This window comes from Rhinolophus hipposideros (assembly GCF_964194185.1).
Source record: "Rhinolophus hipposideros genome assembly, chromosome: X".
Lineage (NCBI taxonomy): Eukaryota > Metazoa > Chordata > Mammalia > Chiroptera > Rhinolophidae > Rhinolophus > Rhinolophus hipposideros.
In genome coordinates, this window is record NC_138046.1 from 44,165,391 (window position 1) to 44,178,922 (window position 13,532).

Consider the following 13,532-nt stretch of genomic DNA (forward strand, 5'->3'; position numbering starts at 1 on the left):
TGGATCATGTGCATCTCATCTAAACACAAACTCCTCAGTTTGATTACCATTTTTTGTTAGAACCACAGGCTTTTTTAAAGCAGTGATTGGAAATGAGGACTATTTCAAATCTATATCTGGTGGATATTTGCATCTAGTCTCTGTAGTGTGAGCCTAGTCTTTTCCTTTTGTGGAGAGGTTGGGGTAGTGGAAGTGCTGAAAAAGCAAGTGGAAGCATCTTCTCCTTGAACAAGAAGAAGGGCTGCAGCTATGTGTTGAGAAGGGCAATTGCTTTGCTACTCCAGTCAAAATGGATGGGCTGTTGATCAGAGTGTAAGCTCTGTGAGTCTTTTGTATCCCCATGTCATGTGTCTTTTGTATCCCTCATTCTGTTTAGCATGAGGCCGGCAATTGTCTAGAATAGCCAGTATGCAATAAATACTTAATGACTTGGTTAAAAGGATTTTGGGTTTCTTCTGCCCATCTGAGGCTGTGGCAGTTAAATTGGGAGCTTCACTGAGCATTCTATCTTTGACCAAAAACCTACCTTCTGATGACTGCCTTTCCTTCTGGGATGTGGGCCAGTGAGCTTCTCTCACCTGCTCTGCTACAGATAGCAGTTTAAAGGTGACAGTTTAAAGGCACCCTAAAAGTGACCGTGGTTAGGGCTTTTGTCATCACCCACCATTCTAATTCAGAATGGAAACAGTGGCTTTTAATCGTTTCCAGCCTCAGACCTGGACATTTCTGTCCCCTGGAGACTGGCCGACCTCCTAAACATGCTGCTGGAGAGTGAGTTTTTTTTTTTTCCTGGTGGAAATGGACTCTGCCACTCATATAAAGGGCAAGCATGTGGGAGGACAAGTCATTCCTTTGGAAGGACTGGTTTGGTTAACTGTTGGCCACTGGTGGCAAAATAGAAACGACATTTTTATTTCTCCCTCCCCCCTCCGAACATTTCAGAGTGACCAGTGGTTGGAATCTTGGCGGCGCTTACCCTGAACCTGAGTGTTAGGGTAGAGGGAATCTGCCATTGCAGTTTCTGGAGCTGCTCATAAGCAAGAATTCCCTATCCTGATCAAGGCTTTAAGCCTAAAAGAAAGCAGAAATAGGTATGGACTATTGGTGTGTGTGTTTGTGTGTGTGGTGTGTGTGTGTGTGTGTGTGTGCCTGTGTGTGTGCAGGGTGGGGCGGGTATGGAATGGGATGGGGTGGTATACTCTTTAGTGTCTGGGGCAGCTCAATGTCTGGATTTCCCTGCCTTGCAGAATGGATTTATAAGTGGTTTTATTATAAGCATACATGCTCACATTTCTGTTTTTTGAGAAAAGAAAAGTCGTTTGATAGTCATCTTTCCTATTTTGGGCACCAAAAGGGATTTATATGTCAGCCTATCAGAAAATCCCAATATGACAATTTAAATACAAGAGTCCCAGAGGGTCACTGAGAGGGAGGGGAAGGGGACTAGAGGGCAGGTTCCTCAGCCCCTTGGTGTGCACTTCCCCAAAAAATACGTGAATGGGATTTAAAAAGGGCTTTTGAAGGTTAACTGTGGGGTTCAACTGCTCTATACAATAACTGGAAACGAGGTAGCAGTAATCATGCAAGAAGTGTGAAAGGAGAGAAGATGACCTTTCTCCGTCTACCATACACATCTTCTGGGTCACCCCCTGAAAGACTAAAGGAATGGGGTCATGTTGCCAGAAAGTTTGAAGGATATTTAATGTAGAAATTGGCCTGGTAGCCAGTATTCCAGAGTTCTCATCTAGGAACCTGAGGCTGGTTAGGTTGACCTTTATTATGACTTTGTGTGACATCATGTCCATTCTCCAACACTACTTAAGATCCTTAGAGTGAATGTTTCATTATTGAACACTGATTATCGTATTGCAGTTCTTGAGACCTTGTTTGGAGGTTATAGTAGGGGAGCGCAGCTACTTCTATACTCTTGACCAAAGAACAGTCCTCTCGTCTATGGGGGAAGGTCATCCTCTTCAAATGACCGAGCGTGCAGCTTCCGGAGGGACACACATGGAGTGGTGAGGGAGAAAGGTGACATCTGCCTAGCCTGCCAGATCAGCTGAATCAACCCTGGCAATTAATGGGGTGACAGATGTCTCAGCCAGATCACCCTCACATCCTGAATTACAGTTCTTAACATGACAGAATCTGTCCAAAGATTTGTTGAGCCTCTAATGAGTTTGTGTGTAGTGTACCATTGAGAGAGAGAGAGAGAGAGAGAGAGAGAGAGAGAGAGAGAGAGAGATCACCTACTACTGTTTTTCAGTTGGGGGAACAGAAGACAAGGGGGAATCAATTACTTAGGTTACCCTGTAAACCCATGAGATGCCTTATAATTTGAATCTTGCATTGTCGTACTACTGATATCTGTTTCACTCAATCCATATTACTTACTTAAGAAGAATTCGTGGTGGTTGTGGTGGTCGTGCTGGTGGTGGTGCTGGTGGGATATTTTAATCATACCCCTTCTAGAAAGATGGCCTTTTTATTTTTCAATTTCTAAATACTGTCAGAGGCACCCTTCAAATGAAAGACGGTTTCCCCTTTAAGCTTCTCCTACCCAAGAACAACAGCAAAATCTCAAGGACCATTCATGGATAGCTGAAAGAGAAACTGTCAATAACAATTATCCCAAGCCCTTCTCTTACTAAGCCAAGGAGCATCCAAAACAGACAATACAAAAAGGATTTATTTTTTTTAAAAAGGATACGTTTCAGAATTTTTTGAGATCGGAGAAAATGATTTACATCAGCTGGGACCATTTTTATCTGGTGCAAGCCAAGTTGTCTTCACTTTTTATTTATTTTACTTATTTGGTATTTTGTAGCTTTCTTCACATGCTGAATTGCTTTACAGATCCTGTCTGTGGGGTAACTACTCCCCACTGACCTGCCCACCTTCTTACAGCCATGAGTTGGGTTTTTCATTTAATAGAATATGGAGAGATGAACTTTGTGAGTAAGGGCCTAGGAAAATTGCCCTCTGATCACCATACTTGACTGCTCCAGTCCTCTTAGGAGTTAAGTCAAGACTGAATATTTAACCCATGCTAAAAGTGACAGAGGAAATAGAGAGCTCTTATGCTTCCAAATTCCTCATCTTATCAATGCTAGAGCCAGGAGTCACCAACAATTAATTTATTAATTCTAGATTCAATTATCTACTTTCTCTCTGCAATGGAGTTCTCACCCCCAAATATCCATTTTATTCCCCTTTAGAGGAATGATTTATCCATCAACTGGGTGTTAAGCTTCCTGTTTCCCCTTCCTAGGTCAAGGGCAGCCCAGGTGCCCAGTTTCTCTCTCTCTTCACAAGGCACCACCAGCAATAGAGATGAGAAATTCTGAAGAACAGCCAAGCGGAGGAACCACAGTATTACAGCGTCTGCTACAAGAGCAGCTTCGCTATGGCAATCCTAATGAAAATCGCAACCTGCTTGCCATACACCAGCAAGCCACAGGGAATGGCCCTCCTTTCCCCAGTGGCAGTGGAAACCCATGTCCTCAGAATGATGTGCTGAGTCCCCAAGACCACCACCAACAGCTTGTGGCACATGCTGCTCGACAAGAACCCCAGGGGCAGGAAATCCAGTCAGAAAACATCATCATGGAGAAGCAGCTTTCCCCTCGAATGCAGAATAATGAAGAACTCCCAACCTATGAAGAAGCCAAAGTTCAGTCCCAGTACTTTCGGGGCCAACAGCATGCCAGTGTTGGAGCTGCCTTCTATGTCACTGGAGTCACCAACCAGAAGATGAGGACTGAGGGACGTCCATCAGTTCAGCGACTCAATCCTGGGAAGATGCACCAGGATGAAGGACTCAGAGACCTTAAGCAAGGACATGTCCGCTCTTTGAGTGAACGACTAATGCAGATGTCACTGGCCACCAGTGGAGTTAAAGCCCATCCACCTGTTACCAGCGCTCCCCTCTCCCCACCACAACCCAATGACCACTACAAGAATCCCACAAGTTCCAGTGAATTCTACAAGGCCCAAGGGCCACCTCCCAGCCAGCATAGCTTGAAGGGCATGGAACTCCGAGGCCCCCCACCAGAGTATCCCTTCAGGGGCATGCCACCCCAGTCTGTAGTGTGCAAGCCCCAAGAGCCAGGGCACTTCTATAGTGAGCATCGTCTGAACCAGCCAGGGAGAACAGAGGGGCAACTTATGAGGTATCAGCATCCCCCTGAGTATGGAGCAGCCAGGTAAGAGAGTTCCCTTTTTGTAATTTCCTGACCTCCTCCCCAACCAGCTTCTGCTGTGTGTTGGGAATTTTAAGGGAAGGAATGGGCAGGTGTTTGTTATAACAGACTCTGCAATGCATGGCTGGTCTCTGACTTAGTAAATTTTCTGCCAACCTGAATTTCTAGCCATAATTAGCACTGTATTAACATTCTCTTAACTTCATAGGTTGAGCATGGCCTCAACTACCTAGTAGATGAATAGGAGCACAAGTCTTGATTTCAGCAGCTATTTGCTGTCCTGTCTGCTAGGAAATTGAAGGGTCAGTGTTCCTCATCTTGTGAGTTATTAAGCCCTTCCTTGAGGAACAGAAGCAGATTATCTTGGACTTTAATTAATCTGGGATATCCTATCACTTCTATATATTCCCCTCCAAAAAACTCTCATCACATTTTTGTGAACACATCTTTCTGCAGAATTGCTGTGATTCTTCCGGACACTAAACAAACACCCAGATATTACTGTGGTGGGAACTGCATAGGTGTATTTTCTGAATGTAACTTGTTTTATACTTCCTTGCAGTTTATGAAGTCTGGATTGCTTCATCTGTCTTCTGTAGAGATTTGGTTAGTTGCCTGTCATGTTTTTAAACATCTAAATTAAATTCATATCATATTAGATAGAAGTTTTGGTCAGATCCTAAATTGTAGAAGGAAAAACATATATCCATGACTAATGTACCACTTCCTGTTAGTTCAGGAGGACTGTTTCATATATTGAGTTCTTCCTAAATATACTTCAGAATTATTCAAGAGTCCATTGTATCAACCAGACCTTATGATTCCATGACTCTGTTTGTTGTTCGTATTGTTACTATTGGGACCATGTCTCCGATCGTTAGTATCTCAGTATATGGGGCAGGGGGAACGGAACATTTCAACCATGGGCAACAAAGATGGAAGTTATGTGGTATCCTTGCCCTTACCACAGGTAATTATAGGTGGCTATGAGCTTTGAAGTTCCCTGGACCTAGGGTAGCTTTTTCCATAGGGGTCCCCCAGACGAGGCATGTGATCTTTTTGACTTCTAACTCGGCCTCATGTCCCCTTTTTACTCCTTTGGGAAAGAACCTCTTGACTTGAAGTTCATAGGGTCATTCAGGAGACAAAGCAGCAGGGGGTGGAATAGAGGAATGGGAGGAGAATGAACGTGGCATTTATTTCCTGGTATTTCATTCTTTTCCAGGTCCATTTTTTAGCCAAAGCCAATTCACTTTTGACTCCACCCCTAACTTGGCCAGTTTAGGATTTTTTTTTGTCCTTAACCCAGGTTGATTTTCTAATCTTTTTTTTTTTTCAACCTCCTTTCAAAGGTCAGGAACCTAAGTTCTGATAAGTGGCTTGGAACAGAAAATGGGGTAAGGGATAGGGCTCTTCTGGTTTAAATGAGAGTAAGAATCCAATTCCCATCTGCCCAATGAAATGGAAGACCAAGGGAGGGTTTGGTCTATTGGACTGCTTAGCTTAGTGGAAATGTGTCCAAGCCAGCAAAATGTCAATGAAGCTGGGTTTTTTTTTTTTTGTTTTGCTCTTCCCATCAGCATGGAAGAGTCTGTGGGACTCTCTCCCATATGAGGATGGGCTGATGTTTGTTGCCTTGTGGGAGGGGAGTGTTCTGGCTGGAGTGTGGAGCAGATCCAAAGCCCCGCTAGCACATGGCCCGCCTTCCCAGGAAAGCTATTTTCAGAATTCATTCACCAGTATTGTTTGTGATCTGAAATGACTCCCACAGTGTTAGAAGCTAGACAGAGAAGCCCTTTGATCTCCCTAAATAAATAATAAGGAACCCAAAGAGGGATTTCTTTTCTTCCCATACTGATTAAACCACCCAAGAAATTTAGCTGCATATATTTTAAAAGAAGATATTTGTATTTTCTCCTCCCTCCTACAACAGCTGTGGATCTATTTTCCTATCACCCAAAGCTGTGGATCCCATGCCGATTACCCTCTCTTGAGCAGCATTTTAATATACAAGTTTGCTCTAACAGTTTTTCTTTTTATTTTTCTATGGGAGAGGAACACGGTGCTTGTTATGCTTGATAAATAATCAAACTTAAAGTGGTCCTAATCGGAAGATACTCTATGTGAAGTTTCGGTCTGCGTCAGACAAATTCTGGCAATAAAATGTTTGCCAGGCATGGAGCGAGGGAGTGGCACCTATTGACAATTACTGGCAAGGAAAGGTAGTTGAACTGCTTCCTCGGAGTGTACACTTTTAGGTGGTGACACGTTTGTCCTCCTTACTGCCTTTAACCAATGAGCTAGACAGTTTTGAGTACCTTTCCAAGTAACTACTGCTAGAACCAAACAATTAGAAGATGAAATTCTTAGTTCTTAATCCACAAATTACAGATTGGAATGCAAAGCAAGCTCTTTGAACAAATTGCTTTTCATAAAACAGCAATTTGCGTTTAGAGGTACAGTGAAATGCTAGACATTTGCTGCTAAAATGAACAAAATGTTATAAACAATCATTTTATTACTTCATCTTCCCTATGCCCTCCTGCCCAGTTAAAAAATAAATATCCTGAATACCCAGAACTCCAGATAGGAAACAAGGCCCAGCCATGTGAAGAATTAAAAATTTTCTGAATCTTTGTCTTTTTAAATGCTGAGCCTTTTCTGCATCTGGAGTTTATACATTTATCAACTGTTTTTAAAAATTAAATCCTTTCTGTTTGTAAAGCAGCCACCTCCTTTCAATTGTTGAAATCATGCCCAGATCTGAGGTTTTTTGAAATCCTTGTTCAGTGGAATCTAAGGGTGACCTAACTTTGTAGTTTACAGCAGAGCTGGTTGTGCAAGAGAAACAACCAGGACTTTGCAGCCCTCTCCAGGATTCACATATTCAACATCACAGAGCCAGTGTCTGTGATGGGAAAGGCACAGTGTCTGTGGGGAGAATAAATTGGGTTCCAGGCTATTGGTGGCACCTGCTCTGATGAGAGTGTGAGTGTGTGGGCTTGCACATGTGTGGGCCAGGAGTGTGTAGTATGTGTGTGAGGGGGTGTGTGGCTGGGGAGGGCAGGATCTCCCAGTCAGTGAGGTGGCAGGATGGGAGGTGCTATGTCAGCTAGATGAACCAGCTTTTGCTTTCCCTTTGTGTCTTTGCAAACTGTCTCTGGGAGGGAGTTCCCCCAGCTTTGGAGTTATGCTGATTTTCGTCATTGGCCTCTCTCCTGCATGTATGTCATGTCCTCCTTTTCACAGATCACCAGGGACCCAGATTGTCTTAGAAAGGGGCAGGATGAAGAGAGGGAAGGGGCAGGGAGGCAGGTCAGGGCGTCCATGGGATCATGTGATTCTATTGTCTGCTGGCCTCCTGTTCCTGGTTAATGTGTCAGTGGGGAGTGATTCTTGCTGTTGTACTGTGTAAGGACCTGGGAAGCGTGCTGCTCACGTAGCTGCCATCTTTATTATTACTATTGCTGTTACTATTATTTAATCTTGAGTGTAATTTTGCTTCCTCTGACATCCCCTTAGCTCTCCCCCACCCCTGTCATTCCTCAGTCCCCTCCTTTCAAGGGGAACTTCACACGAGTGTTAATACTATCCTGCTTTTCTTGTGGTGGGTGGATGCTGGAGCCCAGATGGAGTTCCTTGGCTGTAGGGCTTTCTCTCCTTTTGCGACTGCCCAAGTCTTGCTTCATGTTTGCAAACCTGCCAGGGACAGACTGCCTTGGTTTTCCCAACATCACAATGCACTGAAACCTGCTTCCTTTTCCAGCCTGGAGAACCTAAGGGGCAGCTGCCTTGTCTCCACTTATCTCTAGACAGAGCTAGAGTTACGGCCAGGGCCATTGCAGTGTTGGGCTTATCTTATTCTCGAGACCTCCTTCCAGAGACCTTATGGTCTCCTCTTTGTCTGTGTGCTGTCCAGGGCATGGGAGTGCGTTTAGGCCTTTAGGCAGGAGGGAGGCCAGTGTCAGGTCTGTTTGAGAGAAAGGCCTGGATTGCTGATGGGGCCCTGGGAAGGTGGGGCAAGGAAGCCCAGTTCTTAACTGGGCATTCAGTCTTAAAAGAGAACAACTCCCAGGCCTTGGGTTTCCAAATCCTGGCAATGAGGATGAAGGTTAATATGGTTGTTTTTCCCTTAAAATTTGAGAGCTGGATTGAAGAACATGAAATGTAAGCCCCTCTTTTCTGCCCAGGATATCCAAAAGCCCCAACAAATCCCAGGACATTATTTAATTCCAGGGATATAGATAGATATAGATATATAGATATAGATGATATAGATATTTAGGGATAGATTTAGATATTAATATAAATATGTTATATGTAGTATATATTATATATTGTATATTATTATATATTATATTGTTATATATTATAATTAACTTACTATAACATACTGTGTTATATATTATATTAATATCTATATCTACCCCTAGATATCTCTATCTATCTATCTATCTATCTATCTATCTATCTATCTATCTAATCTATTACAATAGCTTTTACTCAAAGAGGAAGGAGAGCACATAGTCCATTTTACCTCTGAGGTAACTGAATATCCATAGTATGGAAAATGGAGAAAGAGTCTTCCCCAAGTAAGTTTATAAACAGCTCCCAGGCTTTTGATTGGATGAGTGCTTTAAGTTCTTGGAAAGAATGGTTATGTATAGCAGCAACTTTCCAGTTGTAAGCATGAGAACCATGTAAATTATTCTATCCTCAAATAGTTCACTTGCTCTTTTCAATATTCAGCAATTATTTATTATGACATATGCATGAAACTGGAAGAATGTGAGTACACCAGAGTCATTGATGCGGCCGAGAGACTGAACTTAGGGTTTGGGCAGGTTTGAGGGCTTTGGTGAACATCTCGACAATTGGGTATCCATGAAAAAGTGTTTGGAATTATTTTATAGCTATAAAAAGCCCTGATAGTGAAGATCTATTGTAGGGGTAGATAAATTAATAATGATAATTCGAGTGTGTGTGGGAGGGATGTGCTTTATAACATCTGGAATAGCCAGTTAAAAGTTAATTGCTCCTGGTAATTTGTCCCAGTTCCACCATGAATTTTATGCAATTTAGTACAAAGATTAAATGGATATCCCATAAGTAAAATCACTAATAGGGTCAACCTATCTCACTGGGAGGTACATAAGAGACTCTTTGTAGTTCCTATTGAGCTCAAAAATGAGAAGAGCCCAGTATTTGTATAATTCATTTACAACCTCAGGACCAAAACAGGTTTATGCAGGTTAAGTAACTTGAGCAAGGTTACACAGCTAGTAAGCAGTAGAAAAGTCTCCAAACTCTGTTGGGATCTAAATCCCATGCTCTTAGCCATCTGTCTTCCCTGGATTGAGAAAGATCAACTGTAGGATAAGCATTCACAGGATGTGGGAGTATATGAGGTTAGTTGGGTATGGGCTGGGGGCGGTGAACAAGCTTTTCATCTTTAGTATACATTGACCGATATTCTGCCTGGTAGTGGTGATAGTGAAAGTGATTCATTCACATACTCTGATTATTTCTTTTAATGACTAATAGTCCAGTATTAGGTACTAAAATGGGAGAGCCATATTAAACAATGTACCAAAGTTCTTTTTCTGGAACTTTCTATAAACAATAGTCTGGGAACCTGAACATTAGTTCCTGGAAATCAATGTATTATGGCAGTGGATAGAGCCTGAAAATGAGAATTGGGAAACAAGGGTTTCCCTGGCACTACCAGTAACTCACTCTGTAATATCTGGCAGATTGCTTCCACTCTCTGGACCTCAGTTTCCCCCTCTGTCCAGTGACACAATTGGACAAAATTATTTCTTTAAGGCCTTTCCAATCCTTACATTTTGTGATTCAGTAAATCAAATATAATATGATAGTGTTGCCTGTAATCCCCTCCAAGTCATGATATTATTACTGCTAATAGGCATCAGTCAATTATTAGTATCAATAATTATTTGGTATCTCTAATGTAATAAGTATCTACATATTCTCAAGTAGTTTTTTGTGTATATACATATTATCAAAACAGGTGCAGATAGCAAAATGAGGGGGTATTTTTAAATACTTTTTTATTTTTCATTTATAGTTGACATATAATATTATATTAGTTTTAGGTGTACAACATAGTGATTAGATATTTGTATAACTTATGGAGGGATCACCCCAATAAATCTAGTACCCTTCTGACACCACACATAGTTATTACAATATTGACTGTATTCCTTATGCTATGCCTTACATTCCCATGACTATTCTATAACTACCAATTTGTACTTCTTAAATCCTTCCCCCTTTTCATCCTGCCCCTCAACTTCCCTCTCAGCTGAAAATCATCAAGCTATTCTCTGTATCTATGAGTTTGTTTCTGTTTTGTTTGTTCATTTATTTTGTTTTTAGATTCCACATATAAGTGAAATCATGTGGCATTTCTCTTTCTCTGTCTGACTTACGCCATTCATCTTAATACCCTCTAAGTCCATTCATGTTATTGCAGATAATAAGGTTTTATGCTATTTTATGGCTGAGTAATATTCCATTGCATATATGTACCAGTTCTTCTTTATCCATTCATCTGTTGATGGATACTTAGGTTGTTACATGAGTGGCGGTTTTGACTATTGTTTGCTGTTTCCTTCTGGGCCAATGGAACGCATTTTCTAAATTTGATACTTTATGTTTGCCAGATCACAAATAGAATATCAGAAAAAGATTAGTTTAAAATAATGAGGTGGGAAGGTGGAAATTACCTTATAAAAGACATATTTAAAATGCTTCAACTTGAGCACTGACTGTACAAGCATACATCATTTTGATTTTCACAAAGCGGACTTTGAGACATCTGGTTCAATCCTCCCTGGGATCACAACTCTGTCTGTCAGCCAATCACAGAAGGTCTAGCTTGGAAAGGACAGTAGAGGTCTTTGCAGAGATTCCATAGTCTAACACTGCCTGCTACTCATCTTGCAGGTATCCTGGGGACACTGGAAGCCTCCCCATCTCGTTTTATTGTGCCCTTCTCCCCCAGTGCCTTCAGAGAGAGCTTAATCTTGGCATGCCCTCCATGTTTTACAGGCCAGCACAGGACATCTCATTGCCGTTGTCAGCCAGAAACTCTCAGCCTCACAGCCCTACTTCTTCCCTCACGTCTGGGGGTTCCTTGCCCTTGCTGCAATCTCCACCATCCGCTAGATTATCTCCTGCCCAACACCCATTGGTCCCAAACCAAGGAGACTACTCAACTCACCTACCTAGACCACAGCAACATTTTCTTCCTAATCAGGCTCACCAGGGCGATCATTACCGTCTGACCCAGCCAGGCCTGAGTCAGCAGCAGCAGCAGCAGCAGCCGCAGCAGCAGCAGCAGCCGCAGCAGCAGCAGCAGCCGCAGCAGCAGCAGCAGCACCACCACCACCACCACCAGCAGCCAGGAGAAACCTATTCAGCTATGCCTAGAGCTCAGCAGTCATCTGCTTCTTATCAGCCAATGCCAGCAGACCCTTTTGCCATTGTTTCCAGAGCCCAACAGATGGTTGAGATACTCTCAGATGAGAATCGGAACTTGCGGCAGGAGTTGGAAGGATGCTACGAGAAGGTGGCAAGACTGCAGAAGGTGAGGCCCCCGTGTTAGGATATTCGAGTCTCCTTTAAATCTTTTTTGTTTAATATCGACGTGAAAGTCTCCACTTGTGGGTGTCTGTATGACTTATGGGAAGGTCTTCACGATTCTTATATCTGAAGGTTAGATATGGATCAAAATTTGAGAAAAGCCTTCTGCCTGATTTTCTAGGAGAAGTAACATTTTACACTTATATAAGGAGAAAAAAACATATTTATACAGTTTTCCCAGACACCATAGCCCTAAAGAAAGCTTAACTGATTGCTTTCGAATTCCAAAAGGCAGAGAAACTTCTTCATAAGATAAAGAACACTGGTAATGTCTGTGTAGGTGAAGGAACTGCCAGCATAAAGACTTTCTGTCTTGATTATATTTTCCCAAATACCAAATTTGAATCCTAAATATAAAACCATAGTTCCTAGGGAAAAAAAATCTCACCACTGAAGTTAGATCCTGCTCCTGCCTTGTTCTGGAAAGAGCTTAGAGCACTTTTCTGAGTGGGAGTTCCCATGGTAACTCTTTTTCAACACCCCTTCCTTTTCCTCCTTTTTGCTTTGGTGCTTTCCTGCAGCTGAAATTCAACATCTGTTCTCTTTCTCTGGGGGGCTGGAGGGGCTTAGCACCACAGCTGGCTGACAGGTGACAGCTCTAGGCTGAGGAAATAGAAAAAGGAGTATATGTTCCCAGTTCACATTCTTCCCCGGGCCAACCCCTGTCTCCTGCAGCTGGGACTTTAGCTCTTGAGTGCCCTAAGCAAGGAACCTTAGCTCTTGGCTTCCAGTGGCTGTTGGTGCATAAGGTTATGCCTTTGGTAGCTTCTTTGCAGCTTTTGTCATTGTAGAGCTCATGTGGTTTGATCTTCTGACAGTGTGAACTGTTCAGGGAGGTAAGGCTGAGGTGGGGAAGGGAGGGAAGGTTGCCTGGCATTGTTCAGCAACTCTGTCCTTAGGAGACACTCTTGAGTCAAAATTTCAGGGACCAGAATGAAACAGAATATGTAAACATCAGATCTGAGTCCTAAAGGAGAGAGGAAGTCAGCTAAGTATTTTTATGTGGCAAAAATGCTTTTCCCCCAATATTCCCAAATTGAGATGGGGGTTGTTGGGGTTAAGTGAGAACTGTTTCTCTCTAGCTTGCCCCCAATTTTAATTTTTTCTCTCAGCTTATGTAACTATATCCACCCCCCATCACATTGGTGCAATAAATTGACCATATTCACCCACTAAATGCAAACTGGTCCGGTTTGGCTGATTAGATTTAAGAGTTGATACCCCTCCCCAATTCTCTATTCAGGGTGTTCCTGGCACCATCTTTGATGTGGTAACTGAAGGGTGAACCCAAATCTTCTATAGGTCCTCTTCACCAAAGGATCCATGGTTAATTTTTGAGGGGGGTGAGTGGGTGACAGGAAGAGGAACATAATAGGATTTGTGTTGTTTGTTTCACAGTATGAGGAAAGATGCCTCAACCAAGTGTAATTGGCACAGCTTGAGTATTGAGGGAAGTGAAGGCTGATCCAGTGCTGCAGTGGATGAGAGTCACAGGTCAGGTAGAAGAGGAAAAGGAAAGTGGGGAGAATAAGGCAGATATCAGCTGGTGCTAGAACAAATCAGACCTGAGGTTCATGAGAGGAATAAATAAACAGAATAAGCCTGGAAACTCACCACCACTCTCCTTCTCTGTCCCCTCCATCACACAGACCAAACTAGTAG

At 42.6% G+C, this 13,532-nt stretch overlaps 1 protein-coding gene across 1 annotated transcript in view; it reads left to right on the top strand.

Annotated features, from left to right (window-relative positions):
- The first annotated feature begins 3,318 nt into the window (after window positions 1-3,318).
- AMOT (angiomotin) overlaps window positions 3,319-13,532 on the top strand; it is a 69,006-nt gene continuing 58,792 nt past the window's right edge. The window contains exons 1-2 of the mRNA XM_081042829.1: window positions 3,319-4,205; window positions 11,277-11,814. Of these exons, the coding sequence (XP_080898955.1) occupies window positions 3,334-4,205; window positions 11,277-11,814 (1,410 nt within the window). The 5' untranslated portion in view covers window positions 3,319-3,333. The remainder of the gene's footprint in view (window positions 4,206-11,276; window positions 11,815-13,532) is intronic.